Source organism: Phaenicophaeus curvirostris, chromosome 5 (assembly GCF_032191515.1).
Source record: "Phaenicophaeus curvirostris isolate KB17595 chromosome 5, BPBGC_Pcur_1.0, whole genome shotgun sequence".
Classification (NCBI taxonomy): Eukaryota; Metazoa; Chordata; class Aves; order Cuculiformes; family Cuculidae; genus Phaenicophaeus; species Phaenicophaeus curvirostris.
The window spans coordinates 64098927-64115361 of NC_091396.1; the positions used below are offsets into that span (position 1 = coordinate 64098927).

Consider the following 16435-nt stretch of genomic DNA (forward strand, 5'->3'; position numbering starts at 1 on the left):
AGAGAGAAGCACCATCAGACTAGATGCATATTTTAGAACTGCTGTGTCATAGGTACAGTGCTTGCATAACTACTGAAGTGTCTTACATATACATTTTGAAATAGACATTTATCAGCATCGACAAGAAAGAAATCTCAACAGCCAGATGGTTAAAAAGGTGCCTGGACATGCATCTAAGTGAAAACAGCCAAACTTGACTGTAAGATTTTTTTATTCTTCTCTTGATGAGGTATTAGTGAGGTTCATTAGCCTGGAGTCAAGACACAAACCCAGTACTGTCACAAGGCCAATGCATCAGGAAAGAGAACTGCTGCTGCAAGGCAAGCACCATGAGTGCTAATTAACACGGGCATAAAATCAGTCTGAATGCTGAACTGGTTGACTTTGTGCTTGTACCACCTTAAAGATGTTAGCAACTTTTCCTTCTTCAAACCTTGTTAAAAATTATTAGAAAGCATCATTAGCCTTATGTCTTATAAACATCAGAATGTAGAAAATATTCCAACTCTTAAAGCAGTGTTACTTTGAGTAACAGCCTCATTTAATTTATAAATCCAGCATCTGCAACTGATCCTCTGTACTCCACAGCAATAACCGCTAAGCAATTAGTAGCCATGGCAGCATGAACAATGCTGGAAGCAGTAAATCACCAAAAATGAGTGATTAAAGTACATGCATACAGCAGAAGCACAGGTAACAGCCTTCAGTTTAAATATCTTTGCAGGTTATTAAAAATCTGGGTCATCATGTTCTGAAATCTAATCATTCTGTACAAGGCAAACATGATTTCATCCCACTGCTTAGCAGCATGAGAATTAGCAATTGCAAAGTAACTCTTCATAACAGGTGACTTATTTTTAATTTCTGCAGTCTTCCCAAGGCAGTTGTGGGCTTGATTCAGCACCAGGACTGAATTTTCTATAGCAGGAATTACCTAAATACAGCTACTGGCTTAACAAGAGAGACAATCAAACATGACAGATAAAGTCTAAAAATTCCTTGAATTTAAACTGATATGGAAGCAGAACGTACCTTCTGCTTATGCTTGCTAAACTATTACATCAAATCAACCTTAAACATTGAAGGTGAAAAGAACTTTAAAAAAAAATACTTTTTGGGCTTGGGGTTTTGCTGTGGGCTTTTTTGTTTTGTTTTGTTTTGTTTCAAATATTCTGAGATTAACTTCTGAGTCCACCTACAAACTCAAATCCGAGGCTACCTGGAATCAAATTGCATTAGAATTAATACTGGTGATGGGACTGTTCTCTAGCTGCCATAACAGGTGACCAGAACTCCTATGCCAAAATAGCTCCCCGCTCTCCAATTCTAGGAAATTCTAACTAGTTCCTTTTTTGAATATTATTTATATCCAGGCACACTGCATATTAGCTACAAGAGAAAGAAGAAACAAACAAAAAAATAATTAGACAAGTTATTAAAAGACTATTAGAATGGATTCCTAACCCCATGGATGTTCTGAAAAAGGCTAAGGATTTACAGCTCACGCCTTGTTCGCAGCTCTTAATTTCTTCCTCGACTTACTACTTCAACATCTCTGTTAATCCCTTATGTGCTCCCCTTACCCAAACCTTTTTCTCTTCCATATGCCAACACCTTAACTGCTACACGGAGATTCTTCTCCCCACTTCTTTCTACAATGTTCTAGTGACATACTTTCTTGCTATTCCTCATAATTTCCAATCTTACTCTGCACATTTCAGACCTGCCACAGTATTTAACACAGAATGGAGATGGAAGCCAGTTTGGCAGATGAATGCTCTCTGCCACCCGGTGAAGGGCCCTTGTGCTGTGACATATCACTGAGTATGAATTATGGCTGTAAAGCTTGGTAGGATGCCAGTCTTCAGAGCTACTTGAAAGGAAAAAGGTGAAGAGTAGATGAGAAATCCATGCAAGCAAGGAAAAGTGGCTTGTAGCAAATGGGAAGGCTGCACATAGTAAAGCTCCAGATAGGTGCAAGTGGACACTTGTACAAAATCAGGAACTCATCGCTTTCCCAGCCAGAAGAGGCTGATCAGAGTCTAGCTGGAGGGAATTTCACCTATTGTGGACTTGCTGTTTTCTTTCACTAATTTGTAGAGGTTTCCAGACTAGAATAAATGCTCTAGTTCTGTTGAAATAACGAGTTTAGGTTAGTATCCACAGAAATAAGATTCTCCTGTCTAAACTTCACTATATTTCACTATGAAGCACCTATGTACACAGCAGCCTTTCACTGATTTTTATGGCAGCATAATTTAAGTTTGCTGCTTTCCCCCCGAGGTTAAGAAAACAAGTTTGCCTCCCCTAAAAATTGCTGCAATCTACATGCCGTTGGGGGCCCCATTGGAAACAGACCCCAAAGATGCACAGCTGATTTATAAACCTCTCTCCTACCTAAAGGATTTATTATGTAGTTAAAAAAGGAAAGATTTCCTTTTAAAATGTGATCCATGTTCAGTAGATGTAGGGACAGAAGAAAATATTGTCAGAAGGGGGAGGGAGGGTCAGAAAATGAGCAGTAAGTAAAAGGAAGCACAACAGCCATATGTAGAAAATATCTCTGCATCCAACTGTTCTTCATAGGCTAAATTTAAAGCACAGGGAAGGTTCTGTTACAAAACGTGAAGCGGAGGAAGGGAGAATTCCCAGTGCAAAGCAGGTTTAAGTTTTCGGACAGTAACTTGCTTTCACTTTCCGAGGGCTGGGAGCTCTTCAAAGGGGTGGTCCTAGCAGCTCAGGAGAAAGCCATCCCCGTGGTCCGGAAAAAAAGCCGGCAGGGGAGAAAGCCAGCTTGGTTGAATAGAGAGATCTTGAGGGATATCAAGAAGAAAAGAAATGTTTATGGCCTCTGGAAGAAGGGACAGGCCTCTTGGGTGGACTACAGGAGGGAAGTGAGATTGTGTAGGGAAAAAATCAGAAGGGCTAAGGCTCAGCTAGAAATTGGATTGGCCAAGTCAGTGAAAGATAACAAAAAATCTTTCTACAAATATATAAATAATAAAAGGCGGACTAGGCAGACCATACAGTCCCTATTGGACTCAGAAGGGACAACAGTAACAGGGGATGAGGAAAAGGCTGAGGTACTTAATGCCTTCTTTGCCTCAGTCTTTAGTCGTAAGGAGGGTCGTTCCGTCTGTGTACAAACCCAGGAGCTAGAGGAGCATAATGAGGCTCCCATGATCCAAGAGGAGGTGGTCAGAGCCTTGCTAGCCCGACTGGACAGTCACAAGTCTATGGGGCCGGACGGGATTCACCCTAGGGTACTGAAGGAGCTGGCGGATGTGCTGGCCAAACCCCTTTCCATCATCTTCCAACAGTCCTGGAAGACTGGGGAAGTCCCACTGGACTGGAGGCTGGCTGATGTTGTGCCCATCTACAAGAAGGGTCACAGGGAGGATCCAGGGAACTACAGGCCTGTCAGTCTGACCTCAGTGCCAGGGAAAGTCATGGAGCAGGTGATCTTGAGTGCAATCATGAAGCACATGCAAGAGAACCAGGTGATCAGGCCCAGTCAACATGGGTTCACAAAAGGCAGGTCTTGCCAAACTAACGTGATCGCCTTCTATGACAAAGTGACTCGGCTGCTGGATGAGGGAAAGGCTGTGGATGTATCTTCCTGGACTTCAGCAAAGCCTTTGACAGAGTTTCTCACAGCATTCTGCTTGAGAAACTGTCAGCCTCTGGCCTGGACAGGCGCACACTCTCCTGGGTGGAAAACTGGTTGGATGGCCGGGCCCAGAGAGTGGTGGGAAATGGTGTGAAATCCAGCTGGAGGCCAGTGACAAGTGGGGTTCCCCAGGGCTCAGTGCTGGGTCCAGCCCTGTTCAGTGTCTTTATCAATGACCTGGATGAAGGCACCGAGTGCACCCTTAGCAAGTTTGCAGACGACACTAAGCTGGGTGGAAGTGTCGATCTGCTGGAGGGTCGGGAGGCTCTGCAAAGGGATCTGAACAGGCTGGACCGCTGGGCTGAGTCCAATGGCATGAGGTTTAACAAGGCCAAATGCCGGGTCCTGCACTTGGGGCACAACAACCCTGTGCAGTGCTACAGACTGGGAGAAGTCTGTCTAGAAAGCTGCCTGGAGAGGGACCTGGGGGTGTTGGTTGACAGCCGACTGAACATGAGCCAGCAGTGTGCCCAGGTGGCCAAGAAGGCCAATGGCATCTTGGCTTGTATCAGAAACGGCGTGACCAGCAGGTCCAGGGAGGTTATTCTCCCTCTGTACTCGGCACTGGTGAGACCGCTCCTCGAATCCTGTGTTCAGTTGTGGGCCCCTCACCACAAGAAGGATGTTGAGGCTCTGGAGCGAGTCCAGAGAAGAGCAACAAAGCTGGTGAAAGGGCTGGAGAACAGGCCTTATGAGGAGCGGCTGAGAGAGCTGGGGTTGTTTAGCCTGGAGAAGAGGAGGCTGAGGGGAGACCTCATTGCTCTCTACAACTACCTGAAAGGACGTTGTAGAGAGGAGGGTGCTGGCCTCTTCTCCCAAGTGACAGGGGACAGGAAGAGAGGGAATGGCCTCAAGCTCCGCCAGGGGAGGTTTAGGCTAGACGTTAGGAAAAAATTCTTTACAGAAAGGGTCATTGGGCACTGGAACAGGCTGCCCAGGGAGGTGGTTGATTCACCTTCCCTGGAGGTGTTTAAGGCACGGGTGGACGAGGTGCTGAGGGATATGGTTTAGTGTTTGCTAGGAACGGTTGGACTCGGTGATCCGGTGGGTCTCTTCCAACCTGGTTATTCTGTGATTCTGTAATTAGCAAGCAAAGTCAAATCAAATTACACAATCTATATGCAAATCATGGCTCAACTGATGCAAAAAAATCTATTAAAATTATTTGTACCTATAAAAATTTAAGCAGTTCTGTATCTGGTCCACTCCTGTAATCTAAAAGTCTCATGGAAATAAGAGCAACTAACAATCCACAGCTGAGGAAGATGCACATCTCAGGCCTATGGAGATTTAGTTACCAGTTCAATAATATTTGGCCAGGATGGACTGGTCAGAAGAGTTCCAAGTACAACTTTCTAGTTTCAGTTCATGGCATAAACTAGAACTGCAGTGAGTCTACCAATTAAACTCCATCAGCTGTTTAAGTAGAGAAGGAACTTCTCGAAATTACTTTATTTAGAACAAAGAATTAGAAACACCAAGCATTTATGAGTCATTTTATGAAGCAATGGACCAGAGCTTTGCTTTGGTAACAACTAAGTCCCCATAATAAACCTCTGTTTCCCTAGCAAAGGCCATAAATAGTTTCAAACATCAGAGAATGGTGAATTAAAATCTTGACATCAGAGATGTGCAACTTAATTACATTTGTTGAGGTATTCATCATGTATCGAGTTTATTCTTTTTGGCATTCTTAAGAATGTTGTTGTTTGGGTTATTTCCTTTTATTGTCCCTGCATCTTCTAAATTACCTTGAAACTTGCAGAACAAACTATTACGCAACAGATCATGTATTTCTGTGGTCCTTACAGCAGCAGAAAAGAAGCTTGCTACTTTCCTCCCAAGATCAACAGAACAAGTTTGGCTCCTCTGCCAAACTTGATTATCTATATTTTTACAGCAATCTCTGCAACTTGTAGGAGATTTGCTTAGCATAAAAGCATGAGTCCTTATCTTACGTAAAAAGCAGAATCTTGTGCACTAGCTCCACTGGCTCCAGTTAGCAAAACAAAGAATCATAGAATCACCAGGTTGGAAGAGACCCACCGGATCATCGAGTCCAACCATTCCCACCAATCTCTAAACCATGCCCCTCAGTATCTCATCCACTGTACAGTGCCCAGTAGTTGAATTTGAAATAGTGTTACAGCTTCCTTTCAAGGCGTAGTTCCCACCTCTTCTAGAGTGTTCTGCAATGCTTTTCAGATACATCACTTAACTGCTCAAACTTCCTCACTGAGCATTGCAGGAAGAGAGGAAGCAAGAGTTATGCCAACTCATGTTCTCTTGCACTTCCCTCAGTTACTTAAAATTTAATACATATATACAAATGAACTAATATTGTCTCATGCTTGTACACTACAACGCAGATAAAGCATCTTGGGACCATGGTAAGACTAAATTCACAGCATTCGAAGTTAATAGTATTCTGCAGTTAGCCTGGTTTACTAAGGAAACAAAAGCTCATGCAAATACACTGCCTACGAGCATTCCATGAAAATATGTAGCTATTCCATAGTCTGGGAAAAAACACCCACAGTTGGCCAGTTTTCAAAGCAGATCTGTGAAGCAAGAAGTTACTGGAAGGCGATCCAACAGGATACAAACTCACAAAGTTGTTTTCTGTGAGGACTCCTATTTCAAATGAGAATTGCACTACCTCATTAAACTAAAATTGCCATCAGATATCCACCAGAAACCAAAATTTCAACAGTTCCAGAACTTGTGAAACTATTTCTTCTTCCCCACAAGATGCAATTGCCTAAATGCAAGTTTCTTGTCAGTTAGAATACGAGCCATATTCTCTTACCAGAGCGCAGTAAGTGACAAAAGTTACAAAGATACAGCTTAAATCTCTGTATATAGTTTGATCAATAGTTTTATTATTATTGAGTATGTGAAAATAAACAGTCCAGATTTTAAAGTAGTGGAAAAAGAAAAAAACTCATTATTCTTTTTTCTAAACTTTTGCATCTACAGCCCACACCCTAAAAGACAATGTTCTAGCAATTACTGCTATGTGATAATACGAAAATAATTTTTCTGTGGTCAGTGTTTTACACTTGTGGTGTCTGCAACCCCGTGTCCATAAGCACTGAAGCAATAATGACAACGTAACACATTTGAATCCAACAGTAGTTTATTACCCACTCATTGCAGATGAAGTTAAACACTTCAGTTACCAGTCAATATGAGTTTAAATATTAGTCGACAACTGCAGAAAGTGTACAATGAGTACAAAATCATTAACAATAATATAACAAAGTTCCAATGCATTAATTTTTAAAACATCAGTTGTACACTATTATACAGCAACCGTTACATGATCCTCAAGTAACTTGGGGCTTGCATTTGAAAACACCTTTTTTTAAATTAAGTTTTTAAGGGGTTGAGAAACTGGGGGTTACAACTGCGTTGTTACCCAAAACACTACTAACATACAGCCTTACCTTATACAGACAAAGCTGGTTTATATTTTATGAATACTTGCTTTTATCAGAGAATACAGTAACAAGAAAAAAATATATACAAAAAATTGAAACTCTAATATGCAATATATTTTATATCTCTCTCTCATAATACAGATTTCATATAAATCAAGTATAGGCCAAATTTTGGCATAATTTTTAAGTGCATTAAGTTTAATAAAGAAATCCCCCTCAAGCTTTGCTCTTTCTTTTCAGGTTACTAGCTCCTGAACTAATCTTTTTTCAGTTATGATACTTTAGACATCTAGAATTGTCTGAAGATCTAACTTCCATTTCAGGAATATCAGCCTTGTCTCTCATTAGGCTTTCTAACAAAAATAAAGTTGTGGGAAAAACTTAGCAACTAATTCAAAGTTTAGTGACTAATAACATTCTTCAGCTTGACGGGACTTTTTATTTGCATTTACTGGTCAATACCTTTAATGGAGTGTTCTCCAAGGCACCCTCTATTCTTCTTCAGTCCTAAAGGAAGAGTTACTAATTATACACTGTAAGCATATACTGCTTTGCATCTTTTAGGTAAATGAACTCTAACCAACATGCAAATTATTTCTGGTGCAGAATGGAGTGCAAAGAAATTTTCCCGATGCATAGTTAAATTTGCTTCAACTCTAGCATGTGATATTTGCTTTTTAGACAACATCTGGAGAGCAATATCCTCTCTGACACACAACATCACATTTTGTTTCCAAATTAAGCTTTGTTTGTCTTTGTTTCAAGAAGTATTCTAGGAAGAGAAACAAAATTAGTAACCCAACTAATCTATCAATTTAACAAATACAGTATTTACAGTAAATATTAAAGTGGGTTTATATATTTTTGCTCAAATAAAAAGGCCACTTAAGCTTTCCACTAGATGAAAGTTCTGGCATGAAGTCACTCAATGAGACTTCCACAAAAAGTCAGAGATTCCTTAAAGTCATCTGTGTAACCCAAAACCCAGGCTACATTAGACCAAAAAAACACCCAAGAATCAATTACAATAAGCTGAGTCACAGTATCCCAAGAAATCAATTCTCCTGTCATCATTTTACCTACTGACATTACTCTGGGATCTCATCATTCAGGACAATTATGGCACAGAGGGGAAAGCACTGATTAATTGTTGCAAATGCACAGCGAGTTCCAGCTACTAAGAAACAGATTCCTAGTTAAGCCCTTTAAAAGCCTTGTAAAACCTGGGTTAAGTATGATTTAAAGAACAATCTCTCAGACCTCAAAAGCAAGGATACTACACTTATACCTTAGGTCAATGCCTGTGCACATGCCAGAGAACAGACACTATCTTCAGGGTTCATTCTCAGTGTCATATGGAAGGAATGAGGCGCAGAACTCCCAGTAAAGCTACCAGGAATTGGACAGCAATGCCCCTTCAGACCACTGAATTATTAAATACCTTATGTATTGCCTGTGAAAAAAAAACAACTCAATTTTGTATTGAGAAAGCAAATACTCAAATAGAAACAACTTTTAGCACAACAGATGTATTTACTTACAGCATGCAAGGTTTGTTTTTATGTATTTGAGCAGCTAACAGCCACTAACAGCCCTGTAGTATTTACAAGTTCAAAGTTACAATCTTCATCTAAGTAGCAATTGCTTAGCAAAAGTTCAGGACACTCCCTAGAAAATAAATGGAGTAAAAAAACACTGAAGGCAGTAATAAAAATTAGTAGCAAAGGAAAACAAAATAGCCTTTAAAATCCAGACAATTTAACACTGCTCTTGTAAAAAAAAAACAAACAAACAAGTAAGCAAGCCACATATCACATTTAGGGATGCCACTTTAAAAGAAATGCATCTTTCTGGGGGTTTTTTTTTAGAAGAAAATATGTACATAAGCTTAAAAAAAATTACAAGTAAATAAACAAAAGATAACTCCCCTTTGGTTTGCCAATTTACCTTTAAAGAGTTTCTCCACCTCCCCCCTATTTGCAAGGTAAGTGGTAAGGCAAATGTGATCAGAGGCTGAAGAGCTTCACGGGTGGTTACACAGGAGAAAGATGCTTCAGCCCCAGTTCACAGCATGGGAAGCAAAAGTAACAGCTATTTTATAAATGTGAAACTCAGTTCAAAATAATAGATTCTGAAACCTACCTAAAATGCAATATATATGTTAGTTCTGCTTGCGGGTCAGAAACAGTTCTGCTCCTATGTTTAAGGCAGTCTAGGAGTAATTCAAGTCCCTTCAGCCTCTTGGAAAACGCAATTTTGTGCCAAATTACATTTTACACGACTGTTAGTTTAAGGGTTTACTTCATACAGTAATCAAATAAAACAAATTTAACTTGTAGCTATTTAAGAAATATGTATTTATATCTGCTGCTATAAAGTAGCAGCATTTCTCTCTTTAGGACTCCACAAGCTGGATTTGAGGAAGTTCACTAGCAGTGACAAATGAATATGTTTTTGCACCACTTCATGAAAGGTTTCAAGTGTATCGTCCTCCTGAAAAGACATTTAACTACCTTTTAAAGCTATGTTAAATAAATTTAAGTAATTTGGTACCAGCTGATGCTCATAATAGAAACATTTTTCATGTTCAGCTCTAGGAATAGCTTAGGGCAAAGAAAGTGCTCTAGTTTTACCCGCTGTTTTGTTATGCCTGATTTGAAGGAATCTTAGCTTATTATTAAAAATATACTAAACTACAAATATTTATGGTGGATTTTTAATTTTTTGCATTTATTCTTTATACTACAACAATATTCATATTGCATGATATTTTGTGCTAAACTGCCCTCTTGAGCCTACCCTGTTATAAAACATGAAAACAGAATCGTAAAACTTTTTATGTAAACTTCAGTAAAGTAGTTGCAGTCCTAGAGATCAGGTTGTAAAGGTGCTGTATAAACATTCTGATATACATTTCACATGTACTAGACCATGTGGTACATGGAACCTGACATTTTGAAGTTACCCAATGTAATGTATAAAAATATAAAATATATATTTATGAGTAACAGTAGAATAAGCTACAGTGCAATTTTCCTTAGCCTGTTGAAAGCCCTACCTGCATATGATTTTTTTTACCCATTCTAGATCTTCCACCGTAGATTTTCTTTTCCCTCAACAGCACAACAGAGCAAGCACAGCTAGAAAAGACAGCTTTAAGAACACTCTTATGTTGTAAACTTGAAGTTCCTAGAAGTCAAATATGTACCATAAAAAATTACTTTTCTTTACTTGTCCCTTATTTTCTAGGATTTTTTTTTTTTTGCTATAAACTGTAAAGCTAGGATATCTAAGGAGAATATGCACTAAATTTTAGAGAAATTATCCTATTATTTTCATCAGTTGTCACATTTTACTATAACTGGAACTACACCACCTGCTCAGGATTTTAAGTGTAAGGCATTTTGTGTACGTTCCCTCCAGCTATTTATTCAATGTCTATCTTAGTGTGCAAAACCAAACCAGTGGAAAGCCCTCCCTCCAGACCACAAAAACCAATTTACCTTTTACTGCACATTCAGCATTAAATTGCAAATGAGGAACAGACAGAAAAATCAAATCCAGAAATATGCACTGAAACAAGGGAACCATTTTCTACTAGGCAAGGCCTTTTAAGCTACAGAAGTTGTTTAACACACTATCAGCTCTGAACACATCAGTTTGAACACATTCGTAGCGGTGCATCCTGAATGCACTGAAAACACGCATCAGAAAAGTTAGCTTTTCACATCGTCTAGTGCCAGCGTACCATAACTTCGACTGCTCTGAGGAAAGAGATACGAAGTTCATTTTGTTAATTTACATATTAACAGTTTGGAGATACAAGCTCCAATACAAAAAAACCCCCTTCCTATTCCAAATATTGTTTAGAAAACAGGTAAGCTTTGCATTCTACCTAATCGCTGTACTTCCCAACCAAATCATGATTTTCCTGAAAAAAAAAAAATGTACATCACAAAACTAAGTAATTCGTATCTGACAATACAATAGGCCAGCTCTTGCTGCAATATGACAGTTACTGACATGGAAATAATAGATTAGGCAACACATTAACACAGACAAAATGAAACACAAAAGAGGCACATGAAATTACAGCTGAAGGGTCATATTCTACGTATCACTGGAAAAAGGATCATGAAAAGCTGAAAAGTGCATAACAGCTTAGGAAAACTTAGATATGCACAAACCATTTACGCATCGACCAGACTTTGCTCACAATCTGCCCATCAGAATGATTAAAAATTTAATTTGATCATTGTTTTCTTATGCCTATCTAAATTGAGTAAAAGTGATTATCACCTTTAAATATAGCATGTTAATGCATAAAAATACTTTTTATTCTAGAATAAAGATTATATTTTCTAAGCAAGTGTCTAAGAACAATAGTGCTTCTAAATTAGTTTGGAATAATAACCGAGACCCATTTCTTTGCAGAATGGGGTGTTTTTATTGTTTATATGTTTAGATAATTAATTTTGAGTATCTGTCCACTGTATAAACAATCTCCAGAAAAATATATCCTCTTCCAGTAACTTACAATACACATTAAAAATACTTACAAAAGGGATTATTGTCCATTTAAGCCATCGTGAGCTTAAGGACACAACTCTTGGATCATTTAATTTATGTAATATTCATCAGCCTAAACTGAATATTCTGGTTAATGTGAACCATACCAGCAACATGGACAATGTAACAGTTAAAAATATCCACCTAATTAAGTATGATTTTAAATAAAATTAGGCATTTTTACATCACAGTATATATGGCATTTCCTAATTATGTAACAGAAAGGCACAGTTATTAAACCATAAAATACAGTACCGGAATCAAACATACTCTAGTGATATCTACCAATGCCAATCCAGACATTTCACTCTGTAGAGCGGGCTAAAGAAAAAGGTTTGTTTGGGTGTTTTTTGGTTTTTGATTTTTTTTAGAAAAATTCAACCTCATTACAAGTTTGGTCCATTAGAAATGCTGATTAGTTGAAACATCTTTAAGTGGGACTTCAGCAGAGAACAGAGGAAAGCAAATTTAGCAGTCTATGGTCCAACAACTTGAATAAATTATTATGAAATGGCCAACAGATGATGAACAGAGATTTCTGATGAGCTGTCAGACAGAACTGTTAAAAAGTCAGTGCATCCAGGTACAGAATGATAGACATTCCAGCTACAGTCATTGCATCACACACACAGACTTTGTTACAGCAATAAGTCTAGACATAGCATTTATAGAGTTCAGCACTTCTCCCGGACTGATATTTGACTTCTGGCCTGATACCATACCCAAAGACGTGCAAAGTTCTTTAAATGCTTTGCCTGCTACATATTGCTGTTAAAGACCCTACTAAAGCCAAGCTCACTGGCCTTCCTTTAGCAAACTAGTGCACCTCTTCAAAAAGCAACTAGCTCTGTTCTCTCTAATTAAAGTGATAAAACTGCATCAAGACAGACCAATAAAATGGAAGAGGCAAGGAACAACAAACATTAGGGAGAACCCAACCATTCCATATGTAATATAACGATAGGGAAGCTCAACTTCCATGCGCTGTCTTGCTTTCCGGACATCATCATGCGGTATGCGAAATATTTTACATGCCAGTGGAATAGTGGCTTTTTTCATCGCTACTTTTGTTAACAGCAGAACTATTACTCCAATCAACAACCGCAATATGGCTTTTCCAAACACAGTCACAGTGAGAGAGGAAAGAGATAAAGGTAACGTCTCGGGAGGAGGATCCAGGTTCAGACCCATTATGTAGTTAACATGAGAGCCACAGGCTACCCCAGCACCGCAGCCCAAGATCTGAGCTGTGTCCCCTCGCGATGTGCTCCAGGTGTCTAGAGTAAAAGAGAAGATGCCCAGGGCTAAATGAAGACTGATGATAATTAAAGGTGCATATTTGTAAGTTAAGTTGAAGTTATCAATCTGGTCCACAAGTGGATGGAAGACAACCAGGATAAGAATAGCATACAGAAATCCAGCAATAACATCCTGTTGAAGAAAGAGAAAGATATGATTTCAGTGTAATAACTATTTTAAAAAATAACTTAAGTTTCATTTACATGGAGATAAGCCTGGTTGCTCTCTTACTAAAAGCAACTTGTGGATTCCCATCTTTCCTCATTTACCATATAAATCTTTTTCATGTTAAAGATATGGTAAGGAATTGCATTTGATCATCTATTAATAGGATGCCTGCCTCATGATTAGATCACAAATGAAGCTACGATCAAATGATCCATAAACAAAGTTGTAGATCTACAGACTTTTTAGCAGGGCCTGTTGCAATAGGAGAAGGAGTGATGGTTTTAAACTAAAAGAGGGTAGATTCAGACTAGAGATAAGGAACAATTTTTTCACAGTGAGGGTGGTGAGACACTGGCACAGGTTGCCCAGAGGTGGTGGATGCCACATCCCTTGAAACATTCAAGGTCATGTTGGACAGGGCTCTGAGCAACCTGATCGAGTTGAAGATGTCCATGCTCAGTGCATGGGGATTGGATTGGATGACTTTTAATAGTCCCTTCCAACTTGACTGATTCTGTGATTCCTTTATGATTCCATCTGCTAGCTACAATGGTCCTTGTTCAGGACCAGGGCACTCCAGCCTAGAGTCAGCACGAGGTTAGCCCAGCTAAAAAAGCTCTGCCAATGTAGTTTGCTGGAACAGATCGATGCTGATCTAAGTGCCCAGCTGCCAATACACAGGCAGGCTGGCAGAACAGCTGATGAGGCAGTCAAGGAACGCCACAGCCAGGCATTACAGGAGCTTAGGCTTTCCACTCCAGCTTCAGAATTGACAATACTGCAAGAATGGACAACTGTTTCCAGCTACTAAAGGAGAGGAAGAGGTAACTTCCGTGGCTTCACACTTGATTTTTGGTTTTATTATTGTTTTAAAAATGTCTTCTCTTAATTAAAAGGTTACCCTAATGATTTTTATATTTATCATTAAATTCCAGTTACCACTCAGATGCACAGAATTATCTGCAACTTTTGTCACCTTTAGTTGTTAGGAATAAATTTATTGAAAGCTTTTTAGAAATCTAAGCATTAGAAACCAAACCAACTGCATTCACAGGCTTATCAGTTTTTCCAGATAAGCCAGGACGCGTGACTTCTGTCAGAAGTACTTGTATTGCTGTCTTCAGTGGCTCATTTTCATTCACTTCTGCTGATCGAATTCTTGATACAAGCTCTAACACATTTGACTGACATGGAAGTCAGACTTGCTTATTTCAGAAGGAACCACTACTACCTTCTGCCCTATTTGCCACCGCACCTGCCCCCATCTTAGGCATTGTGGCCGATTTATATTACAGGTAACATGGTTAACTGCATTCACTCAAACACTACAGAGAATTCTGATATGAAACTGCTGAATAACTTAAGTGTACATCATGCATTGCTCTTTGTTGCACAACTTTCTTCTACGACGTTACCTGTCAGCTAACATTGCCAGCTAGAATACCAGTTCATCACACCACCCACAAGTGGTTCTGACTTAAGAAGCCTCTTGATCACCAATGCAAGCGTCATTAAGCTTTTATGAGCTGCCTTATTTTCACATGCTTCCTTTACACTATGTTCATCTAGCAGCTCTACTACTCACTATAAGGCTTACTGTTTTCTGTCTGTTACCTTTTCTCCTTCTAGTAAGTGATCCTCAAAAACCTCTTCAGCCATCCTTACTAGTGGGCTTGCTTTCTGATTACCATTTTGTGGTGTTCTTGTTTTGCCATTTTGACACTAGATGCATTTGTGTTTGATATTTTCGAATCTTTTTTATCACTTCAGTGTTTTTCAAAGATGACAGCTTTGTTATGAGGTTCTTCAGAAACCTTGACAGGTGAAACCCTAACATTTAGCATGGCACTCTAAAATGCGCATGCGTCGAGTAGCTGACATGCAGCACGAGTGGACACTAGTAGTCACACTCATCCTGCAAAATTATTTCTACTCTACAGAGGAAAACTTAGCCTGCGCTTTAGTGCAGTCATCAATTTCTGCTCTAAAATTGCTATTAAACATCAGGCAAGTCTCCACTGTAGAATAAGTTTACAAAAAGAATGTAAATTAACACACATTTGACATCTACTTTTAGCTATTGTATCAGTTTTGCTGCTGAAGAATTATAAGTATTCTGTTTCTACGTGGTAAGGCATTAAAAAAAAATCTGAATACAATTACTGCACTGTAAAAACTGAAGTGTGATGGAAGTTTATGAAATCAGAGAAATATTAAAATAAAAGTTTAGTAAGATAATTTTCTTACCAAAATTGAATGCATTCCCATATAAATTCGACTACAGCAAACCAAAGAACACCAGCAGAATGCAAGGATCAGTCCAAACATAAGGGGATACTGGTAGGGAAAAAACAGAAAGATTGGATTAGAATTTGCAAAACAAAATTGAAAAATCATCACTATAAGAACACGATAATTAGTTCCAATTAATGCAGCTTATGCTTACCCTTTTCCTTGCCAGAGCCTAACTAAGTGTATTTGGCCACCTCAAGTAAGTCCGCTTTTCATAAAGACAAAATACTATTAAGCCAAACTTTTTCTGCCCCCTCCCTTCGCATTCAGCGTATACAAACTTCAGGGCATTGGTCCTATTTCTTCAGACAAAGCACTAAGAAGTTAATAGATCTTTGTAGCAGTTAGCCTTGCCATGTTTTGATATCTTGAATTGGCAATATAGGCAGAGACAAGCCTTGTGTTAACTGTGGAACCACTTTACACTGGGTGAAGCAGCTACATGAAAAACTAGTATTGTTAATGGTTACACAGGCAAAATCTAGTAGCTTCACCTTTCTCCTGAAAAGGAAAAGCTCACAGTAATTTGCAAATAAATTCAATTGCTTATACACTGTTTTAGAGTTTCTGTAATCCTTGACTCCATCTCTGAACATCAGTATGAAACTCCTAGAACAGACACCTTTTTGTTCTCTACAAACCCATAAAATTTTCCTCCTACAATCCATGTTTATTAAACACAAAACCCATCAAATTATTTCCAACTATTTCCATCTTCTGGCAGAAGACTTTTTATTAATAAGGACTGTTTACCAGGCACAAAACCACCTTTCCTTTAATAAACACATATCAGAAGGTAGAGAAACTTACTATTTTATCTTTTTAGGTTTTGGATAAGAGTATGCTAATTCACATAATCACACAGTAAGAAATACTTTCCTCACTACCATATTGCAAAATCTTGTACAAGACAGGACACAGCTTCCTTTTTTCAGTATTAAAAATAATTATTAGTTCTACAAAAGCATCAGTCACAAGACAACATGGCATATTT

General features: G+C 38.8%; 1 protein-coding gene across 2 annotated transcripts in view; it reads right to left on the reverse strand.

Annotated features, from left to right (window-relative positions):
• WDR89 (WD repeat domain 89) overlaps window positions 1-16435 on the reverse strand; it is a 52411-nt gene that overhangs the window by 24532 nt on the left and 11444 nt on the right. Inside the window, exons 2-3 of one of the 2 annotated variants that reach the window (XM_069856848.1) lie at window positions 15397-15486; window positions 6792-13113 (exon numbers count right to left, since the gene is read on the reverse strand). The exons of the other annotated variant lie outside the window; for it this stretch is intronic. Coding sequence (XP_069712949.1) covers window positions 12562-13113; window positions 15397-15486 — 642 coding nt within the window. The 3' untranslated portion in view covers window positions 6792-12561. Of the gene's footprint in view, window positions 1-6791; window positions 13114-15396; window positions 15487-16435 lie in introns of those variants that run through there. 2 annotated transcript variants of the gene reach the window in all.